This window comes from Tachypleus tridentatus, chromosome 6 (assembly GCF_004210375.1).
Source record: "Tachypleus tridentatus isolate NWPU-2018 chromosome 6, ASM421037v1, whole genome shotgun sequence".
NCBI classification, from domain to species: Eukaryota; Metazoa; Arthropoda; class Merostomata; order Xiphosura; family Limulidae; genus Tachypleus; species Tachypleus tridentatus.
The window spans coordinates 138,715,650-138,740,797 of NC_134830.1; the positions used below are offsets into that span (position 1 = coordinate 138,715,650).

A 25,148-nucleotide genomic window follows, 5' to 3' on the forward strand; every position below is an offset into this window, starting at 1 on the left:
CTAGGTCCTCCTTTAGCTCATGATAATATTAATAAAACTAGATCTTATTCTAGTATATGATCATATTACTAACATACGTTAGTATGTAAGAAGATCTAATCTTGGCAGGGGAGTCGCGTAGCTTTGTTAGAAGTAGCTTGGGATAACATCAATTTTATTTCATCAATTACATTTTCATCCTCTTACATTTTTTTTTTGTTTCGGTGCAAAGCAAAACGTGTGCTACGTTAGTTCAATGTCATTAGGTGATATTATGGTTGTATGTATGCGTGCCTGTGAGTGAATGTGCCTGTGTGAATGTGTATGTGTCTGCAACTGTATGTATGTGTGTACTAGTGAGTAGCGAGTATGTGAGTGCACGCGCATGTACGTATGCTTGTGTGTCTGTTTAGCTGTGATTAAGTGTGTGTGTGCTCGCTGTCGACACGTGAGTCACATGTCCGTTGCTGATTGGTGGATGACGAATCGCGCGACTGGCCACGCTCCCTTCCCTCCCAATACTTACCCCATCATTACTCTCCCTGCACCCCCCACAAGTAGTCAGTGTAAGATCTACAGTTGCCAAAGCGTTCATTATTCAACATTTTTATTTTATTTTAACAAGGAGATAAGTAAGCAGTAGAGGTGAGTTGTGTCCATGGCTAAACGGCGCAGATACTCAGAATGCTACCTCAACATTAACTTCACCACTGTGCTCGCCAACGACGGCATCGAGAAATCACAGTGTGTCTTGTGCCATGCTGTCCTGAGTGGATTGTCAATGAAACCATCAAAACTCAAGCGTCATCTCGAGACAAAACATCCAGAACACGCAAAGAAGGGTTTGGATTTCTTCAAACGGCATGAACGGTGTCTTAAAAGCCAAAGAATCGATAGAAGTGGGTCGTTTCAGCAGCAGAGTGCAGCCGTAGTGGAAGCTTCATATGAGATTGCATTCGAAATTGCTAAACAAAAAAAGCCTCAAATGATTGGAGAAACACTTCTTAAACCCTGCATGATGAAAGCAGTAAATCTTATTCTTGGAGAAACCAGTGCAAAGAAGATGCAGCAAATATCCCTGTCAAATAATACTATACATAGACGCATTTCTAAAATGTCTATGGATGTGAAGGAACAGGTTTTGACTGAAATCAAGGGTTCCCCTTTGTTCTCCTTTCAGCTCGACGAGTCAACAGATGTAAGTTCATGTTCTCAGTTGCTTGTCTTCGTGAGATACATTAATTCAGGTGACATCAAAGACGAATTCTTATTCTGCAGTGCACTTGAAACCACAACAAAAAGCTGATGATGTCATGGAAAAAGTTTCAACTTTTTTCAAGACGAAGATCTTCTTCTTTCAATCAGGATTCCAGTCGAGTGTGAAGAAGCTAGCACCTCAAGCAAAGGGCATCCACTGCATGATTCACCGATATGCTCTCGCCAGTGAGACTCTCCCTGCCTCTCTGCAAGAAGTGCTTGAATCTGTAATCAAAATTGTAAATTATGTGAAGACTCAAGCACTCAACACTCGCCTATTCAAAGAACTATGCAAAGACATGAATGCTGACCACGAAGTCCTTCTCTTCTACACAGCAGTACGTTGGTTGTCGAAAGGAAACGTTATTAATCGTGTCTTTGAAATGAAAGATGAAATAAAGCTATTCCTGGAGACTCAAGAAAGGAAAGATCTTGTAGCTACTTCGAAGATGAAGCATGGAATATAAGGGTTGCGTACCTAGCCGACATTTTTGACCAGCTGAACAAGCTCAATTTGAAGCTTCAAGGAAGGGAAACACATGTTCTCCTTTTCAAGATAGTCTTCGAGCCTTTGTTTCTAAACTGCAGAACTGGCGTCGGAAAACCAATCTTGGAAACATCGCTATGTTTGAAAAACTTTGTGGAGTGACGGACGAGTCTCAGATCCAACTGGATCAGTTCCTCAAGGATGAGATTACCGAACATCTTCAGTCTCTAGAAAAGGAAGTCGAGCGTTACTTCCCTGAGCTATCACAGGAACAGGAGGCCCTGGTAAGGAACCCATTTTGTGCTGAACTTGATGTATCCAGCATCCCAGATGATATCCAAGATGAATTTCTGGATCTAAGGAACGACTCTTCAGCTCGTGATCTCTTCAAGGTGAAATCCGTGACTCAGTTCTGGTGCGCTATGTATCAGTCATACTCCAAAGTCAGCATGATATCTTTACGTGTCCTTGTTCCATTTGCTTCTACCTACTTGTATGAGGCAGAATTTTCCACTCTTGTCAATATAAAAAACAAAGAATAGGAACAGATTGGATGTTGGAGATGACATGAGACTGGCTCTAACAAACGCTCTGCCACGAATTTCAAAGCTTGCTGCTGAAATGCAACATCAGGCATCTCACTAGCTGAGTTGGATAGCTGTTCAAACTTATGTTAATATTATTTTAAGAAATATATGTTCTTTTTTGTGAATTCAGGTTGGACCAATGTGACTTAATTTACTAATAAATAATTACAGAATTTTTTAATATTTTTTTAAGATGTTTCTTTCCCTCTCCTTCACAGAAAATAAAAGAAAAATTAAGCTGCTGATAGTAAGCCCTAAGTAGGGGGTCACATGGGTTTTAAACTTTTAGGTAAGGGGTCGCGAGTGCCAAGAGGTTGGGAACCCCTGCTCTAGTGCATGATCATATTTTTAACACTAGGTCTTCCTTTATAACCAGGTCATAACACTAACATCAGAACCTTAATTTAGGTCATGATTTTATTCCTTACACTAGATCTTCCTTTTACACATGATCATATAACTGACACTAAATCTTCCTTCAGTACATGAACATATAAAAATCACTGGGTCTTGCTTTAGTATATGATCATATTACTAATACTATGTCTTCATTTACTACATAATCATATTACTAATATTAGGTCTTCTTTTTGTACATAGTCATGTAAAATACATTAGGTCTTCCTTTAGTACATGGTCATGTCACTGACACATTGGTTTCTCTTTAGTACATGATTATATTACTAACAATAGGTCTCCCGTTACTACATGATCAAATTACTAAGACTAGATCTTACTTTAGTTCATGATGATATTACTAACATTAGATTTTCCTGTAGTACATGATTATAGTTCTTTCTTTAGTACATAGTAATATATTCCTAACACTAGGTCTTCCTTTGATACATGGTAATATAACTAACACTAGTTCTTTGTTTAGTACATGATCATATTAGTAACACTAGGTCTTCTTTACTACATGATCATATTACTAACACAAGGTCTTCCTTTACTACATCATTATATTACTAACCCTAGGTCTTCATTTACTACATGATCATATTACTAACACTAGATCTTACTTTAGTATATTATGGTATTACTAACACTAGATCTTACTTTAGTGCATGATCATATTAATAAAACTATCTTTGTTACGTACATCGTTATATTTCTAACACCAGATCTTCCTTAAGTATATAAGTATATGATCACATTACTAACACCAGGGCTTTCTCTAGTACGTGATCTTACTACTAATATCATTAGTTACTAAAGGAAGACCTAGAGACAGTAATATGATCATGTACTAAAGGAATTTCTGATGTTAGTAATATGATCATGTACTAAAGAAGTCCTGATATTAGTAATATGATCATGTACTAAAGTAACATCTAGAATTACTAATATGATCATTTACTAGAGTAAGATCTAGTGTTAGTAATATGATCACGTACGAAAAGAAGATTTAGTATTAGTAATATGATCATGTAGTAAAGAAATATTTAGTCTTAGTAATACGATAATGTACTGAAGGAAGATTTAGTGTTAGCAATATGATCATATACTTAAAAAAGTTCGAGTGATAGTAATATGATCATGAACTAAAGATCTTGTAGTACTAATATGATTATAAATAAAAGGAAGACCTAGTTTTAGCAATATCATCATGTACATGAAAAAGGTTTGGTGTTAGTAATATGATCATATACTTAAGGAAGACCTAGCTTTACAAAAATGATCATGTACTTAACAAAGATATAGTGTTAGTAATATGACCATGTACTAAAGTAACATCTAGTGTTAGTAATATTATCATATATTAAAGTAAGTTCTAGTGTTAGTAATATGATCAGGTAATAAATGATGACCTAGGATTAAAAATATGATCATGTACTAAAGGAACACATGGTGTTAGTAATATGATCATGTAGTAAAGGAAGGCCTTGGGTTAGTAATATGATCATGTACTAAAGTAAGATCTAGTGTTCGTGATATGATCCTTGACTAGTTCTTACTCTAGTGTTAGTAATATAATAATTGAGATCTTACTGTAGTACATTATCATATTACGAACACTAGATCTTATTTTAGTTCATAATCATATTACTAACACTAGATCTTCATGTAGTACATGATCATGTTACTAACATTAGGTCTTAGATTAGAACATGATTATATTACTACCATTAGATCTTACTTCAGTTCATGATGATATTATTAATACATGATCACATTATTAACTCTAGATATTTGTTTAGTTCATGATTATATAAAAAACACTAGATATTGCTTTGGTACATGATCATATTACTAACACTATATCTTACTTTAGTACATTATGATATTACTTACACTAGGTCTTTTTAGTACATGATCATACAAATAATAGTAAGTCTTCCTTTAGCACGTGATCATATTTCTAACGCTAAGTCTTCCTTTAGTACATGATCATATTACTATCACTAGATCTCCCTTTATACATGATCATATTACTAACACCAGGACTTACTTTAGAACGTGATCATATTACTAAAACTAGATCTTCAGTACATGATCGTATTTTGACACTAGATCTTACTTTGTTAAATGCTCATATTACTAAGATTAGGTTTCCTTTAATACATGATAACATTCCTAGCACTATATCTTTGATTAGTACATGATCATATTACTGACATTAAATCTTCCTTTAGTACATGATCACAGTACTAACACCAAGTCTTCCTTTAGTTCAGGATCACATTACTAACACTTGATCTTACCGTAGTACGTAATCGTGTTACTATCACTAGATCTTACTTTAGTATGTGATCATATTACTAACACAATATCTTACTGTACTACATGATCATTTTACTAACACCAGATTTTACTTTAGTACATAATCGTTTTACTAACACTTGGTCTTCCTTTATTACATGAACATATTACTAATACTAGATCTTCCTGTGGTGCATGATCATATTACTAACATCAGGTCTTCCTTTGGTTCGTGATCATATTATTAACTCTAGATGTTCAGTACGTTATAATATTACTAACCCTAGGTCTTCCTTCATTAGATGATGATATTACTAACAGTATATCTCCTTTAGTACATAATAATGTTACTGATGTTAAAAATATGATCATGTACTAAAGGAACACATGGTGTTAATAATACGATCATGTAGTAAGGGAAGGCCTTGGGTTAGTAATATGATCATTTACTAAAGTAAGATCTAGTGTTATTAATGTGATCCTTGACTAGTTCTTACTCTAGTGTTAGTAATATGATAACTGAGTAGATTTTACTGTAGTACATGATCATATTACTAATACTAGGTCCTGCTGTAGTTTATGATCATGTTACTAACAGTAGATCTTACTTTAGTCCATGATCGTATTGCCAACACTAGATTTTCCTTTTGCTCATGATCATATTACTAAAACTAGATCTACTTTTATTATATGATCATATTTTTAACAGTAGGTCTTTTTTAGTACATGATCATATTATTGACCCTAAACGTCTTACGGTCTGATAGAGCATGTAACTTCAATTTGAGATCGATTTCTGAAGTTCCTTTCTCGAAAATTAAAAATTCTTTGATCCTAAGCTCACAAAGTATTTATTTATTATATACGTCTAACTTCTAGATATAAACCTCAAATTTCAATAGGAAAGTATGGTAGAATTATCTAATTTTCTTTAAGCCTAATTAATAATGTTAAATAATGTTATTTTGAAAGACTGCATGAAGAAATTCCAAGAGTAACTCTATCCTTCAAAATTTCATTATGTGTATACCTGAATAAATTGAGAAAGTCACTTGATATATCAAGAGTATTAAATTTTGCTATGACTTCAGGTCAATTTTTGTAATATCTGTTTGTAATTCTCCTGATTAAATTATGTTAATTAAGTACGTTAAACCTAACACAAGCTTTTGTCCATGTTTATGATCAGTTTGTGTTTTCTTTATTTATAGTTGACCATAAATAACAACGGATGTAACATACATAGTTCATTTTACCTTTTGTCCTAACAAGATGTAAGCGACATCTAACGTGTAAATAATGCCTTATGAATTAGAACGTACAATTTGTACCTTTTAGGTGGTTTGCTTGTTTTGTTTTTATTTGAAGTGAAACTATTAAGCCAGACAACGACAACAAAACCAGCTAAATCTATGTCATTTGAAGAACTGTTCCTTAAAAAAAAAAAAAAAAGATAAAATATGGTTGTCACATGGAGTTCACATATCAGCCCATACTGCCATCTAGGGAAGAGAGGGGTGACAGTGCGCTGGTAAAAAGCGTAAAACAAAGAAACCTCCAATAACTCATTAACGTCAAAACTCAGTGTGATATGTTGTTTGATAACTGTACACAACTCCTAAATACAAAAACAGAAGAACCAGTTGACAAATTGCTAGCCATAACTTACCTACTATAAGAGAAAACATAAATTACAACCGAAACAGTAAAGCAAATTTAAATCAGTGTAGTCTGTTACATCGTGACAATAAACGTTATCATATTCAAAACAAGATCAAAGGTACTTAAAATTGTAAGATTTACGGTACGGTATATGTTCGGTAATCATATGGCTTAATACTCTGAATCAATAAATATAAAGTTACGACAATTAAAGTATATTACCTTTGATAATAATAGTGCACAATAAAAGATTTATTGTAGTCAAAACACTGTAATAATTTCAATGTCGTGGATAGCATGACTGTAAATTTTGGCAACTACTTGTAGAGTAATTTTGGCACCACAAATCTGATGCCATTCTTTCTCTCTCTCTCTACTATGGCTTCACAAGTGTTCCTCTAACAGCATGAACCGTACTTTGCAAAAGTAAAAGCTACAAACAAAATGATTTCAAATATTGAACAGTTCAGTATATGATCCATTTGTTTTAAATTGTTTTTACACATATAAATCTGTCAAAAATTATTTTTTCTGCAAACAGTAACTGGTATTTTGACGTTGTATTGTGAAAATGAGTATCATATTGTGATGTTGTTACGAAAATCTGAACGGTGCACTTTTCTGTAGTGCGTCTGTGATATTTATTTATTACACTTATATGATCTTTATTAAATGTAATGTTTACTGTACAAACACATAATACTTATTCGCATCTATATAGTTTTAGATACATTTTATTGTTCTTATCATCATCAGTCATACATGGTAAAAAATCTTCGGACATGTATCAAAACAAATTCTAACAATGTCGTGTCAATCAAAACTAACACTGTGTAGAATATAATGTTGTCTACCTATTGAAATGTTTGACGTAATATCAATGTTATACAGTACGCCTTTTTCTAGGTTAAAATTTGATTATTTTGTTGTCCTGGGAGATTCATTGAAATAAATATTCTACACAATATCTCTGACTAAATGTTGCTGTGAATAAGCTTACGTATGGAGTTCAAAATGTTAGCTATGTGTATCACAACCTAATTTAATTTGTTATACGTTAATAGAAGCCGTGACATTTTTCTTCGTTTTATATACATATATTTATCACAACTCATACGACGATGTGTGCTATTAATCAAATGTGTTTGTATGGAAGTATCGCGCCTTCCTTTTGCTTGGTTACTGAAGAAAGCAAATGATGAATACAAGAACAATGTAACTTAATACCCTTTATTCAGAAGTCAATACCCTTGATATATGGGTAGATATCATATTAATACAATGTAACCCATCGATTAGCCTTTATAACACCCAATACTACTTTACGTTAGAAAGTCTGTTACTACAGACGGACAGTTTACAGGAGGATTCTGGCATTTAAGTTCTGTTACTATGGTTTCTGTAGGCGTCACTAGGTGAATTATGTATATTACAAAAAGGCCATAGGACTGAGTACAGATTTCAATTTATTGTGTACGTTTTATATTTACGGATTTGTTTCTTTAGGTAGTCTTACTAGGAATATTGTGTGTGTCATAAAATGGTGGATACTGTTATTAAGATTCTATATATACACCGTGTTACTCAGGGTAATTTGATTTCAAATGTTTATATTTAAGTATGACAATTTTCATTTACAAAAGCTGACAGTCTTCTATTCAATGTACATCTATTGTAGGTTTAGCATAATAAAAGTGTACCTGACAAAACAGTATAGGTTTAACTCAAATGTGTTTTACAAAGGTCTTATTAGGTGTATTCTGTGTGTCTTACAGTGATGTTTCTATACTTCTGTGGAGTTGCTACAGATTGAAATTTACGTTTGTATTTTTTCAATTACCTGTGCTTCTATGAGAGAATAATGTTACTAACATACTACTGAAATGTTTCTGTCATAACTGTTTTTTTATAAATATTGATACAGAAAAATGATTGTATTTTTATGATCTATGCACTGATTATAGTTCTTCCTTCTATATCTAATCATACTTTTTCCATTTTCTGACGTTTCTTACATCTATTAGGATGCTTATTTATAATAATTAGTTTTATAAACTGGCTGATAAGGTCCAATAAAATATTTAAAATCTTTGTTGACAACTTATTGACTCTAATTATAACATATAGCACTTTTTCAGTTTCTATATGAAGGTCATTTTGCTACAAGTGGATATAATAAATAAATGATTTACTGTTTAATCAACCATTTTACTAATATAGAAAGTATTTAAAATAGCAACACTCACCACACAGTTGAAGTACTATGAATTAAAATTCATAAAGCTTTCTGGGGTATAAAAAGACATGACACAATCCGGGTCTAGAAAAAATCTAACAAAATCTTTATTACACTTAGCAGGCATATCATGTTCTTTGGGAAGTGTGATAAGTTGAAGGAAAGGTGGTTGACCCATTCCTGTAATTTTTGAAAATCCTTATTTTATCTTTTACCAACATTTGGTAAACATTAGTAACAAAATTTATTCAAAAACCAGGCACAAAACTAAAGTCTATACCATGTAAAAAACTACACTGACAAACACCACACCAACATTATTTATAAAATACAATGTGATAACTGACACGACTTCTATATTGGAGAAACAAGTAGAAAAATGGAAACCAGATTCAAAGAACACAAAAATAAATTAAAAATAAACAAAAACATAAAATACATTACACCAATAGGAGATAAGAGTAATACTGTACTTGAAATTAGCATTCCAGATTTCAATACGATGTTTGGACATAAATAACAAGATATTAGGGTATTACCATACTAAACCCCACCTACATTATAAGTATAGTTTCCTATACTATATATAGATTATTAAGCAGCATTACACTGGGAAGACATACAGATAGAGAAAAACATCTTTTCTTCTGTTGAGGAAGATAAAAAGTGTCCCTCTTGGAAATATTAATTTGTTATATCTCTCATTGGATAATAAAAAAAATTGTAAAAGTATATGTTTTTAGAAGACACTCGACGAGATCTGTTCGAATATAATATCAAATCCCAATTTCTACGTTATTCAAGGTGAACTCCTAAATGCCAGTGAACACACAATATTCAGTAACAAACCTGGGATATCCAGTGAACACACAATATTCAGTAACAAATCTTTTGCAGGTATTTTACTTTTTTCAAACTCATTAATTTCCAATAGGTTTGTGCCCATGCCCAGCTTGTCAGACTTCAAAGCTGGAAAGAGTCATGGAATAAATTTACTACCAACATCTGTTCTACCATCACTTCAAAGCCGTCTGGCACAGGATTTGAAATGTCATTAGTAAGTATGCTTCTCTCCCTTTTAGATCTTGCTCTTCAATGGCCATAAGATGGTATTGTTCACAACATCAACACCTTTTCCTACCCTGCTCTCTTGGTACTTAAGCAGCGGTTTGACCCTTTACCATTTTCTTTTTTTTTTGGTGACGAAGACAAATCATCCTTATAGCTGTTATCACCCATTCACGCTGGTGGAACCAAAGTTTGTTCTTCACTGGTCCGACATTACATCAGTTGGACCTGACAGCATTCATTCTGAGATGCTTCTAATTACCACCCTCCAGCTTTGAATACCTAACTGTCTTTATGTAGTTTCAGGGAAGTGGGTTCATGTCTGTCTTGTTTGGATCCGTGAATTAAATAACGTCTTCTCGCAGCTACAGATTATCCCACTTTTTCGTTGGGTTGGATCAGAAGAAACGGTTTTCCCTTCTCTTTCTTTAAAGTATTTCATTACATATTTGCTGACCCAATGATAGTTGAGACTAAGATTCTGTGGCTCATCCTTGAGTGCATATGAATCACAGATCTTTATTAAAGGTATTTTGAAAAAAAAAACTTTCCACCATATTTCAACAACCCTTATTAACAAAACTGAAATGAATGCATATTATTTTCTGATCTATGACCTTATGCAGTGTCAATCCACTTTCAGGTGAACATTTAACATTATTTCATTTGAAAGCTAGAATTCTTTACAGGTTTTTGTAAAAAAAAAAAAAAATGACTTATGAAGCATTTTGTAAAACTCAATGCCTAAGGTGTGAGGGGATGTGACCCCTCAAAAAAAGTTAAAACTAAGATGCTCTGGGATGCACCAGAAAGTTATCTTTAAGACAGAAACAATTCCTTATCAAGCATAAAACACTAAATGTCATAATATGTTTGCAGTGTTTTTAAAAAGCTAAGTGAATTGTAAGTAACAGCTTTAGATTCCAAAGTCTGTGTGAGTGTAGGCCTGTGGCCTGCTAGAGTAGGAAAACGTTTTTATTTTTAAACTGTCATAACTGAAATGGCTGTTACATAGTGGCAGTTTGATATGTTAACCTAACAGCAGGAGTTAGTATTTCATAGTGGTAGGTGTAAAAATGGGACAGTTTCCCGTGTTAAGAATATGAAACACTAATTTAGCACTTTTGTTGCTGCATAACAAATTAAGTTTAAATAAAATTAAACATTCAAGAGGTGCCCATGAGCAATCATAATGTCATGAGAGAAATTTGGCATTTAAATGCAACTATCTGTGAGCCATCATTATGTCACATCGTCCATATGGCACTGAACGTGTTAGCATCCTGGAAGCACTGTTCATAGACAAGTAAGGTGACTTGATTTGATAGCTAACTTGATGCGCAAGAGTTAATTGTGATGGAAAATTAGCTTTCACATCATTTCACAAGCTTGGCATCAAACTGACGAACCTGCAAAAATAAAAATTATCAGGAACGTTCAGATTTGTCCTTCAGACTGCTTTTCTCTGTTAGAGATCACAAAGTTTCATAGTGGGGAATTTCTTCAACATAAATTAAAGGTGCTTTTTGTATGGGAAGTTTGGTCTACCTAAACATAATTGTATTGTATAATAATGATAAAGTATGTAGGTTGTTACTAGATTCAAAATTTGCATGCTGTACAAGTAGAAGAGAGTGAAACAGACTCAAATTTTAGTGTTGTTGTTAAGATATGACAGTGCAGTTTATCAACAGGTCTGGTCAAAACTGACCATCAAAATTTAAAGTGTATCACTCACAAGAAGTGTATGACTCAAAACAAGACAGAAATAACCTACGTTAGGCTAAAATGTAGTTGATGACGAAGTTGAGTTTCATTAGAAGTTGTTCTGTTTAGATTATTTTTCAACAGTAATAGTTATTTTTCTAATTTATTTAATTTTATATTGGTTATCTTTTTAATTCAATACCTACTGTATGAAACACTAGACCTAAACAAAATGGGTCAAGGTCGGATCCCTAGATGCCGAGGCGGCATAGGATCTGGTACTGAACTGTAGCTTGATTGGCAAATGAGTGAAAATGTTAACACAATCCCTATAGCTGGTTAACTTCCAGCTATCAGCTGGGGTAAAGTGCCTTACTTGAGGACATAACATCATAGCATGGCACTGGCCTCAAGCTTGCAGTCATCCAAAGTGTGAAGGAACTGAATCATGCTATCCTTCAATTAACCAAAATGAATCTGTTAATTAAAAGTAGTATTTAATGAGGCCATCTGATGTTTTGATTTATTAAAAATATATTTATAGGTGGCAGTTAACCCCAAATACCACAGACAACTGATGTGTTCAATACTGATGCAAAATAACAGTATTTTGAAGAGTATTATGGTTGAAAATACATCACTTCAAACCAGAACACTTTCAGTTTTCAAAAAGTGTACATTAGGCTGGGGGATAATATTGGGAAGTTACATACCCAGTTATATGTAAGATTAATTTATATTCACCTTTAAAAAAATAAACATATGGGCTTATCATAAAATAGATGACTTCTAACAAACCTTAGCTTCTGTGCTGTTTTTATCACATCGATGTTTAGTTTACAAGTACAGGTATAATGAAGCTAGTACTTTAATTAAAGTGACCTTGTTAAATATGTAGTTGAATCCATATGTTGGTTGACATTGCCAACTACTCTGCAATAGTAATTTTGATCTGCTTTAGTTTTCCAGTGAATGTGACATTAAATATTTTTCTTTGTTTCTATTTGTCAAAAGACAAGTTTAAAATAAAGCAACAAAACTAGGAGTTAAAACTCATCCATGACTCTTGACAGTGGTAGTTAAGTAGATCAAGACATTAAGGGTTGTAGAAAGTTTACAATGTCCAGTAATTAGGATAACGTGGTTGTGATTTACTATATAAAGTTTCAACTCCCAATTTCTGAGTGGCTGTGGGACAACAGTCCCAGTAGAAATGCCACAACCAATGTTCCATTTTACATCACTTGTAAAAACAAAACCCAGAGCCAATTGGTTCAGTTTTAAGAGATTACCCACAAAAATATGTTACTGAAAGCTAGTTAACACCACTAGGAACAGAACATTGTGACCCACCAGTTTTCTAAAGCTAGTTATTATAGTTCTGTGTTACACTACTAGCAGCAGAACTTCATTTGCACCTGAAACATAACACATCAGTCTGAACTTACACCATTGGCATTAGAACATTTGCCATCTAGAGTTAGCTTACACTAACCCTTAAAATATAAATATCCAGTTCTAGTTTACAAAACTGCCAATAAACCACTTCAAATAGATGTTTACTACAGTTTTCTAATTCTCCATTGATTTACTAGCATGAATAGAGTTCTGTAGTAACTGGTGCAAAGTCACAATAAAGTGCAAGTTTTTTTATTCCATAGTATTGTTTAATTGTATTTCTGTCATATTGTTCGTTTATCCACTTTTACAAAGTCTAACTTTTACCACCAGGTGTATTAATACTTACCAAAAAAATAGCAGACTTGTATTTTAATATAACTATTATATAAGTGATTCAGTGGTTTCATTTTTTTGTGATAATGTGTACTTAGGGTTGAAATAAAACATTTTCGTAGTTTAACTCTTGTACTTATGTTAGTTTTTTTTTTTAACAGTGATTGTACACAGTGAAGCTGTAATACTGAAAACCTTGAACTAAAATTCAAGTTATTCAAAATAGAGCATATCTAAGTAACACTTGATGAAACCTCTACTATGTAGAGGTATATTAAAGAAAATATGAAAATGCAAAGGCACCTCGAACTCAGGTATTTAGATTTATTCCTTTAGAAGTAACTAACAAGGAATTGATAAATTACAAAACCTTTTATTTTTCACAGTTTATAAACAAAGCTTTTAAAAATGATTAATTTTGCTGCTTATAATCACATGTAAATTGTTCAGAACACAATCTTCAAATTTACTGTCTTACAGCACAACTAGAAGTATACTCTTCGAAAAATCTCTGATTCTGTAACTACCAACAATATTGAAATCACTACATTTTCACAATAACGTTAAGGAACATCTGTGAAAAAGTCTTCGTTTTTTACTTAATAGCATCTTAATATTTTCCATTATTGCATGTCAGTAGCTACTAACTACACCCACACTTAAAATTGATCACAGGTAAGATGCAGTATGCTTTATGAATTAGTCACGTTGTCCCTCCAGCTCCTTCCAATAGCTTTTTGGGTTAACATGACTAAAGACAAACATTAGAGCTCTCCTTAATGACTACAGAATTCACAGCAGGACTTCTCAACCACCAAGTTTCTTTTACCTGTGTTTTTCTGAACTTTCAAAGCTACTCGAGAGAGACAGAGGTGATATAGGCTTAAAAAATGCTTTCAGGATGCAGTAAAAAAATACTGTAACTAATACCAGGAAGATAACTGTTAAAGGTTTGTAGCCACACACGTATCCAAATAAAACCAGTCCAAGCAAATAACCAATAGTTTGCTGGTAGGCCATGAACCTAAGGTTAATACGAGGAGGTAACACGCGTGCGGTTCACGTGGTGAAGATTCTGCAGTCCCAGTTTTGGTCATTCTTAAGTAGAGCGTTGGAGGAGCTAGAAGCTGTCTTATGAGTTGTCCGAGCAAGCTGTCTCTGTAGTACAAATCATACAATTCCACTCCATACTGAAGGGGAGGAAAAAAATTAGATAATTTCTTTTTAGGTAAATCTCACTTCACTGTTTCACTTTAGAATTTGAGAATTTCAATGGATTGCAACTGCCTGTTTCAGATTGTGTAGTGAGGTCTTCAACAGGCATTTGTAATCCATTAAAGTTCTCAAACAAATCTCAATTTAATATTAATAACAATCATATTTGCTTACAGCCAGTGTTGTTTATGAAAACATGAACATGTATTAAATGCAATAGAATTTTAAAGGTATAGCAGAATATTATAAGGATTAAATCACTGATATAATGAATAAAAAACTGATTCTTCAGCCACAGGTGCTTAAATACCTTGATCTTAAATGAGAAAAGTGTTAACTTCTCATGCTCCAATAACTGTGTGCATACCTTTCCACAGTTTGAATCTCAAAAACCTGAAACTCCAATTTTAAAATGGCTTTCAAAATAACTTTTGCTTCACCATCATTCACCTGTGTAAAGGAAACAATTTGGAAAAGCAAGCATAACAAGTGCAAAGGTAAATGCTTGCACTACAATCTAGTAAACATGGCCAATGGACCCTTACCCTCACAAATTTTAACCCTGCAATAGTCTTCCTGGGTCTTCACAGACCCCACATACTTTGTAAACATTGGTGTTGACAGGTGGAATTGCATACATGTTCACTGTTCTCAGTAGCTTCATTGTTCAGTTAGTTTTTGTTGAATTGTTATACTTAGTTTAGGTGTTAAAAGAAAGAAACAACGTTCATTTATTGAACGTTAGTGTTTCCCAAATAATACTATATTACTCAAATATTTTTCAATTAATTTTTTATGATGTAGTCCACTGGGACATGAGAAGAGTGACTATGGAAAAGTTTTGCATAAGACTAACACAAGATTAAGATACAGAAAGATCACAGCATCAAGCAATGAATCCAATCTGCACTTCCTTAACTAATGCAGTTACCTGCTTCTCTTTCATTGTAAACTAGTATTTATTCTTGAAAACATGCCACATCATCAGTGAATGAAAAGGAACAGTGATGAGTAAAAACACCCTCTTTATCCAATTACTCTTGTTTCCAGAGTTCATTTTGCATCGCTCACCTGAGGACAAGAGTATCATCCAGTGTTATTGTTTTTTTTTACACTCGCATACTGTCCTCAAAGGTGATACATTTTCTGATCCCATGAAGTTGACTTCATAATGTGTGTAATGTGAGCATTATCCTGATATGCATATTATTTCCTTGTACAAGTTACTTCCCTTTAGAGGAAAACCATATAGAATGTAAACTCAGTTTAACAGTGCATCAATAAAACTATTCAATGTGAATAATATCATATAGCTTTATTTCACTATGTTTATGAGACACCACAGTGGGATTTTGTTTTTCACTTCAGTACTTTTAAATTGATAAATTAATGATCCAGATGAGGAAACTGGAATTCCAGACTATAATTAAATCTAATATGAATATTTAAATTTATGATTTCATACAACTATGTTTTAATAAAAATTAATATTAATGTCAGGAAATTATAATGATAAGGACTGTAACAGAAATACGACATTTAATCAACAAACGTAACAGGTTTACTTCAGAGTAGAAAGGGAGGATTAATATGGGGATGAAGCAGTCCACTAATTGAGAAAGGACATCACTGTTAAAGTTGAGCTATTGATATAATATAAAAAACTTGTATGTTTACCTTTTCATTTAACACTGTTGATACATGATGAAGTAATCGAACCAAGAATGCCACCTCAAAGCTTCTGACTGGTTGAAGGTCTGGATTTCCTTGGTAACAAAGAGGAAACTTACGAATTCCATTTATAAGTTGATATCGACCTAGTGGTGTTAGTTGGGGTCCGTTGTCTCTGGGAACTGTGTCTGGTGTCAGATGTTTGAGGGAAGAACCTACTAAGGTGACACCTGGTGTTGTGGAGACTGGGCTAATAGAGGATGTGTTGATTATGGGCAGCTGGAAATAAACAGAGTTCTGCAGTTGGTTTAAACTGTGTACGTACTACCATCTTAACAAACATGGATAATTTCATCTATGGTGTACAAAATTTCCTAAATAAAACTTATGATTTTCAATATGCCCTGTTATTTTAAAACATGTACTCTTGGGAGACCTCAGTCAGGATGTGGATTTTTTTTCAGGGGGGTTAAGAAATTTGAAAACCAGTGTCCTAAAACTAGTAGTGTGTAGAATATAATCCTTTTATATTTTGTAAAAATATTCTGCAATTTCTAGAAACTTTTCTAAAACAGTGTGGTTGTAACTGACAGAAAGTAGCCATGTTATATGTAAGATCAGACTCTAAATTGTGGTGATATATTAATGAACTTTATTCTCTACAAATACAATGAATGAAACACCAATAAATGGTAAGTTGCACTCATAAGTATTATCATCTTTATAACTATGTACATGCTGAACTTCAGAAGGAAAAACAACCAAAGCATTAATAAGAATTATCAATACCTTACACCTTATTGTTTCGCCCACCTTTCCAACTCCATACAAAAAAAGCACACAAGAAAGACTATAGCACTAACAATAGATTTTATTACAACAAGACATTAAGACACTAACAATATATTTTTATTGCAGCACACGCACACAATAAAACAATGTTTAACAAACCTGAAACAGTTCACTCAGTTGATGGATGGCAGATTCCCAGATGTAATTCAACTTTTTTTGCTTCTGCAGCACTGTACTCATCACCAGCATAGGAACCTTCATTAAGACTAAAGAAAGCCATAAGTTCTGAAAACCAACTTTTTTGGGAAGCTTCCTGAAGTTTGATTACTCCAGCTATTGTTGCACGGGCTTGGGCAATAAGGTGCAGCAGTTGTTGAACCTTTAAGGATAAAATACAGAAAATTGTCATAATTTTTGTTAACTATTGCAAAATACCATTTCTCAAGACTTGATCAATTTCTTCCATTTTATGTGTTTAGAACTTTTGCACAAAGCTACACAAGGGCTATCTGTGCAAGCCATTCATAATGTAGCAGTTTTAGACTAGAGGGAAGGTAACTAGTCATTACCACCCACTGCCAACACTGGCCTACTCTTTTACCAGTGAACAGTGGGATTGACCATTACATTTTCACACCCACATGGCTGAAAGGGTAACCATGTTTGGTGTGACTGAGATTCGAACCTCTGATCCTCAGATTATGAGTCGAGCATCCTAATCACCTGTCCATGCCAGGCCCAGCTTTTCCATTATCTCTATAATACTTTTAAAGCTACTGTAAGGGAGGCAGTGTTTTCAAAACAAATCCTGTTAGGACACTTGCCCATGGTACCAAATTACAGGTTACATATTTGGTCCCACTAAGTTGTATGTGGGAGTATGAAAACAGTTTTAATCATGGTGCCCCCCAGGATCCTGAAGTTGGCTGAAACTACCACAAGTTAGCTGACTGAGCTTGGTCCTGAAAGCTCCAAAAATGTTGGAAGATTTTGTAGGCAAACAATTAAGTTGACACCCAACGTGAATTAACATGAACACTTAGACTGACGGTCCTATACACAGAAAATATTTTCAAACATAGTAGACAAGAATTAATTAGCTTTTGAACTGCCAGAAAGTACCTATTGGGGTTATAGAAAACAGGGTTACAGATAAAATTATTTTCAATATGATGATTGCCATCAATAATGACCAAAAATTTAGTCTTAGATTAGTACTCCCAAGCAAAAGACACTGCTGAGTTTAAAAACTTTGAAAAAAACAAGACTTCGTTTGAAATTAAAGATAAGTTTGATGAACTTGATAAGAAACATGCTAAGATTACAATTTTTACAAAATATTTCCTGATGTCTTTTTACTCTGTATCCTCAAACAACTGAAGAAGAGAGGTATGGAAATTTATCACAATAATAGTAAAATCTATAAAAAAAACTGTGCAACATGATGGGTATTCTCAAGACCAATAACTTATCTAACTTAGATCACAAGTGAGATCAGTGTACAGTTGGTGGTGATACTTAAGGGTGAGATGGGGTTAGTGGTGAAGTTGGCATGGTGGTGCCAAGTGTGTGTGATCTAAAATTGGTATTCATCCCTAGTATTTAGCCAAGACATGAACATAGAACTTCCAAAAACAGTTAAACTTTTGTTTGATTTGTCAAAATGCACTAACTGGTGAGAAATGATTAAATGAAATATGACTACACAATTGTTTTGGCTGTTAAAATAGTCAAAACAGAGGCAGGAAATGTGTCATCAAAGAGATAGATAGCAGAACCAAGAAAATTTCAAATGGAACAAGATGGAGAATATTGATTTCTCAGGGTAATGGACCCTGATTGAAAACTGATGCTGTTAGATGTGTGACTTGTGTCAAGGTTTCATAAGGGGATGGACACTTGATGGGCATTTCTGTGAAACATGCTGTTGGATGTGTTACTTCTGTCAAGATTTCATAAGAAGAAAGACACTTGACATTGCACATTCTGACAGTGTTTCTGGTCAGTAATGTCAACTACCTTAACTTACCACACGTTCATTGATGGGCAATAACCCTAAGAAAGGTAAACAGGTAATTTGTTAAAATAAGTATCTGAACAGTTTAACTTTGTATGTTCTTGTCAATTCCAGCACAGCATGCAATTGTTGTGAATGTGTCCCAGTTGATTTGTTTATTTTGTTATGTTAATGTTACAACAAAGTATTATTTATATTCTCAACAACCATGAAATCTCCAAGTCATAAACATTACAGTTCTAACAAAATAGACAAAGGAATGACAAGTAAGGGAAATTATAACAACTTTGGAAATGACTTGAATGGGTGATGAAAAAAACTTTATTATAAATGTATGATGTTTCAAAACATCATTCATTTTTATGAAAAATGTTCTTCATCATCCATTCAAACCATCTACAAACTTATTTTCTAAGAAGTAGGTTCATTTTCATCATGTTTATAATGGTTTTAAGTATATGTATTTTGATTTATGGCACTAAATATCTTGACTTATCTTAAATTTATAATTTAAGATTCCCAAGTGGTCTCCATCCACACTAACAAGAGATCATAACATCTAGGCCAAGCTACTACAGTACCACTGTTAAATACAATTGGCAGATCAATCACCTATGCCCTAACACTAAATGTTATATTGTAAAAGAAGTTTGGAAATTTTCCTCAGAAATATTTGTGTAAAGTCAAAATATTGTTAGCTTTAGTGGTAAATTATGAATGCATACATGATTCACCAACATTTAATTAAACAATAGTTCCTACTGTGTGGTGTTTCCTAATTGGATCAAACTGTACACAATATAATGGCATATATGGTGTAATCTGCCAATGGTACAGTCTAAGTTATATGACCTTAGTAACTAAAGGAATACAACATTAGAGTCTTTAGATTTTTAAAAATATCTGTATGCAGTAAAGCTTTCACAAAAATCCAAAATCTTTGAGACTGGAAAATTGTTAAACAAAACTCCTGAATTATTAAAAAGAGAAATAAAACATGACCTATTTTTACTCCAATATTTTACCTTTATGGTTAATAAGGGCAAACTGACTTGGCCATCATTTATCTTTTTCATAATGAACAGAACTCTCCAGTTCATACCACAACCTTAAGTCATGTAACAATTTCCTGAATATTTTATAATACCAAAAATGTGTGGAAACCTTGATATATCACCAACATTTTAGTATTTGGATGCTAGAACTGGGTAATGAACTTCTGATTAACAAAATTAAATAGCCTATGTAACAAAAACTGCCAATCAGATCATACTTAACATAAGTCTAGTAACAGAGAATAAAATATGTAATGAGAAATCCATAGCTTCACCTGTGATCTCTGATATTCACCAAAAAGTGGTTTATAGTGAAAGCCTGACCCTTCCAAGTCAGAAAGCTGTTGTCTCAGACTGCCACTGACTGATACATTATGGACTGAGGGTGAAGAGAAGGCTGGACATAGGAGACGTGCTGGAGCTTCACAGAGGTTGGACTCCACTTAAACATTTAAAAAACAAGTGAAAAACGAATTAAACGTACAAATTATTTTAAGATCTTATAATTACATTTGTTTTAGTTTTATTACTTTTCTAAAGATTTTTTTGATAGCATAAGAAACAGAAAATGGAAAGAGATATTGTCAAGACAGAAATTGTTTGGCACATCTTTTTCAGTCAGAAAAACGAATATTCACCTGCTCTATTAATTTCAAATTCTACAGAAAGAAACATATTGAAACATCATAAGTAAGTACCACACTAATGAGTCACCTGTAACATAATATTTATTTTAAACATTTGAAATTAAAAATCCATTCAAAAATTGAAATACTCATTAAAAATAAAATAACTCATAAGTTTTTAATAGCAGACAGAAGTGAAAGTGATTTCCAAAGCCTACACAGTAATAGAAATCATTGTAATAATATACTTGAAAAATGTTAGGCATTATAGTTAAATTTCCCAAAGGATAAATTGGAGTTGAAAAATGCATAATTCATTTACTCATGAGCAAATACTTCACCTCCAAGTATAGGTTGACTCACCTTCAGATATCATAGTGCTCAGGTTTGGCTGAGAGAAAACCTAAAAGTGGATTGTGTACAAAAATAAATTCAGGAAATTGGACATACAAAATAAATCATCCTTAACTTCTGAGAAAAAAAACCTTTAATCAGCTAATCCAGAACAATATTTCTTAGCTATCATTATGTTTTTCTTTCTACTAATAATTTATAACCTTACAAATTTCAAATATATCTATATTTATATATGTTATATCTATATAACACTCTTATAGATATCTTTAAGAGACCTTAATATTTGATTAATGAAAAACTTTATAATTTTAATTTTTACCACAATGGAATATTCTTGAATACAAGGTCTCTCATGGTTACTACACAGTATTTTACCAGGGTAAAAGCAGAAATACACTTTTTGTGTTATCACAGTGAGATTAGTTAGTTAATTTTGATTTTAGTCAACTGTAGTGTACACTTAAAATTTAAAAATATTCCATGTTATAAGGACTGAGATTTTAAGTAAATTATATTTTACCTGATTCCCAGTACATATTTTTTTACATGGATATTATAACAAATTTTTACTTGGATGTGATAGAAAAGGATTTAATCTAGCTACAAATATATCCTTTTACTCAATAATATAGGGTGGCAACATTCTGATCAAAATTGTAGCAAATTAACACCACTTAAGTCTGCTTATAAAAACTTTAACATACATTTTCTTTTTAGTATTTTCTTACAAGTAAAATCTTACAATTTCAATTATAAAAGAACAGTTGGTCTAATCTATCATCAACAATCATGAATTAGACAATTATCATACAGAGTGAATGACCAATAGTATGCTAACACACAGAGGTTGAGTACATTATACTAAAATGACCTTAAAGCTTTACCACATCATTACAACCATGATACTTTACTATAGTCCTATTTCTCAAAAGACAAGTTTAGAATAAAGCAACAAAACTAAGAGTTAAAAACCATCCGTAACTCTTGACAGTAGTAGTTAAGTATATCAAGACATTAAGGGTTGTAGAAAGTTTAAAATGTCCAGTAATCAGGATATCATGGTTGTGATTTACTATTATTAAGTTTCAACTCCCAATTTCTGTGTGGCTGTAGGACTACAGTCCCAGTAGAAATGCCACAACCAATGTTCCATTTTACATCACTTGTAAAAACAAAAACAAAACCCAGAGCCAATTAATTTTAATTTGCCAAATACTATCACTCTATTGGAGTCTTGTTTGAGTTCAAAGCCAGTTTTGAGCATCTTACCAACTTAGATTAAAAAGCATCTGCCTGCTCTCTCTAATGTAAACATTATATTCACTAAGATAGGTATATGACTGTTATATGGCTTGTGTTACTTTTTCAGATGAAAATCCTTCTTGATTATGGTGCACACTGTTGCCCGTTAATGGTTTTTGCCACTGACATTTGTGTTTGTGAGTTCTCACCTCTTACAAGATACCATACTTCAATTACTATAACTAGAGTGTGACTGATTGAAGGTCTCTTTCTTAGTGGTCCTGGGTCTCTCAAATTGATCTATATTCCTTTGTTTTCAAAACTCACTAAATACAAGGGGTATCCCCATTTTGGAAACTCTGGATCCAAGACCTAAACACATTTTTATTAGCTGAGTGAATGAATATTTTGTGTCAGACAGGGCTGTTATATATCCTTCCCAAAAGTATCAGTGGTTGATGGCATTAGACTTCCTATTAAACATCAAACAACACTATAATGTAGTTATGATACATTACATTATAAACTGGCTGTGACTGTCACATGACATATTGATTTACATATTTGGCTTTGTTTTTATATAATGTTACCTAACTCCTTTACATCGATAGCTGGAAAAATTAACATGTGAACACATTTTCCGAAATAAAACTGAAAGATAATTTTTTCCTGACTCAATCATTTCCTCAAGGTTCATGGCCATCATTTAATACAGTTTTATTTTTCAATAAGGAACTTAAGTTGCCATAGAGATTACCACATGGATTTTAAAATTCAAAATATAACAAAATATGGCTCTACCTTTGTTACACGAAACAACATGTAAGCATTTTTAGGAGAGCTCAGCTCAATCCGAAAGAAACGAGGGAGCAACTGTTGAAAAATGACTGTGTAAAAACACAAGTTTTCTGTGATAAACTTCTTCCTAGAGAAGGAGAAACCATTTATTATTAGATACATACAAGGAAAGCCCTAAAGTTTCTTGCATTCCAGTGACTGAAAATGTTTCTTGTCCAAGTTGAAAATGAAGAAATATTTTACAGATCAACGTTATTTACAAAATGTGTCAAGCTAGAAAACAATTATTAAATTATGAGTTATTCTGACTTTGATGAAAACTTTAGTTTCATTATATAACTTTCTGTAATATAAAAAACAAGCACCTGTACTTTATTAATCAATAAATGTACAGATTATAAACCTGTATTTCATTAGCCTTTAAATCCACAAAACTAAAATTTAAACTTCACCAACATTTACTAAGAATACAGACAACATATCTATAAACCAGCTTTTCCACACCTACAGTTAAAACATGATCTTACCAGTCTTAATTTATTACATCTCTATTTTATGAATTACATCTAAATAACAACCATATACAGAGTAAACATATGTTATTTCATCAACTACAGAAGACACTTCCAATTCATCAATGAATCTTTACTACAACTACAGATTAAATGTGTACTTCATCAACCTTTATAGTAATAAGTTCGTCCCACAACCACATTTCTTCTATTATTAATTTTTACTTTATCTTCACTACTCTTCAACTTACCACTTCACATCCACGGACCTATCTTTATCTTCCTTCTCCATGCCAGTGTTAGTTGGTTCTACAAGAGGATTGGTATACCTCCATGGCTGAATGTAGCTGAGCCATGTTTCAAGTGGCTAGAATAAGAATAAAAAAAATTACCACCAAGGTTACACTAATAAATAAACAATTAGTAAATCTAATTAAAATTACATAATTTTAAGTTTTGAAAGAATAATCTTAGATTTCTCTGTTAACTGGAGAAAATTATTCCAAATATTTAATTTTCACTTATTTGATATTCAAGTTACATTTGCAATTACCAAAACTGAAATAAAGTACAATATTATACCCACAAATCAATTGAATTATACACAATTAAATCAGTCTTAACTTTCACACACTCTACTCAGCCTAAGCCTAAAATGTGTTATTGAAAAAAAAGAAAAGAAACAGTCTGTTTGCCTGAAAACATCTGAGTAAGACGATGTGACATAACAAAGTTATTCAAAATCCACAAGCAAGAAAAGATACACAGAAATGACTCAATAAACAAGTTACTAATTATGTTTTCAAACACCAATAAAAAAAAAAAAAATTTGAACCTGTATCATAAAAACAAGATTTTAACAATAGCAATTCAAAAGTTGGATACTGTTTTTGATACGTAGTTCAAATTACTTTTCTAACCAAGAAGTAAACAAAGAAATATTAAAAAATTAATATTATCTGAAATTTCTTTTGTCAATATAAGATCTTGGAGAAACTGCTATCTGCAGAAAACCATATAAAGTAGATAGTTTAGCAAAAGGTAGTGTAACAAATTTCTATAGGTGTTCCACTACAGTAAGATAAAAGCCACAAATAATCCAGTTTAAACCATAACTGCTACGGCCTCAATCTAATTTATTCACACTTTGAACTTTAAAATGGAATCCCACCAGTCCAGTGGAAGTCACACAAACAACTTTTAAAGCAGAAATAACAGATAAAATTACCAGATGAAACTAAACATAAAAATAGTTGACCAAATATAAAGAACTAATGAAAAATAAGTGATTGGCTCAAACAAGATACAGATAATAGTTTAATGGACAGAAATAATATGTGTTTTCTTATAGCAAAGCCACATTGGGCTATCTGCCAAGTCCACTGAGTGGAATCAAACTCCTGATTTTAGCATTGTAAATCTGTAGACTTACCGCTGTACTAG

At 32.7% G+C, this 25,148-nt stretch overlaps 1 protein-coding gene across 1 annotated transcript in view; it reads right to left on the reverse strand.

Moving 5' to 3' along the window:
• Positions 1-14,540: 14,540 nt before the first annotated feature.
• Positions 14,541-25,148, reverse strand: part of LOC143253810 (sphingomyelin phosphodiesterase 4-like) — a 29,028-nt gene continuing 18,420 nt past the window's right edge. Inside the window, exons 10-16 of the mRNA XM_076508215.1 lie at positions 23,957-24,072; positions 23,197-23,320; positions 21,160-21,199; positions 20,446-20,612; positions 17,258-17,477; positions 16,313-16,585; positions 14,541-14,610 (exon numbers count right to left, since the gene is read on the reverse strand). Coding sequence (XP_076364330.1) covers positions 17,268-17,477; positions 20,446-20,612; positions 21,160-21,199; positions 23,197-23,320; positions 23,957-24,072 — 657 coding nt within the window. The 3' untranslated portion in view covers positions 14,541-14,610; positions 16,313-16,585; positions 17,258-17,267. The remainder of the gene's footprint in view (positions 14,611-16,312; positions 16,586-17,257; positions 17,478-20,445; positions 20,613-21,159; positions 21,200-23,196; positions 23,321-23,956; positions 24,073-25,148) is intronic.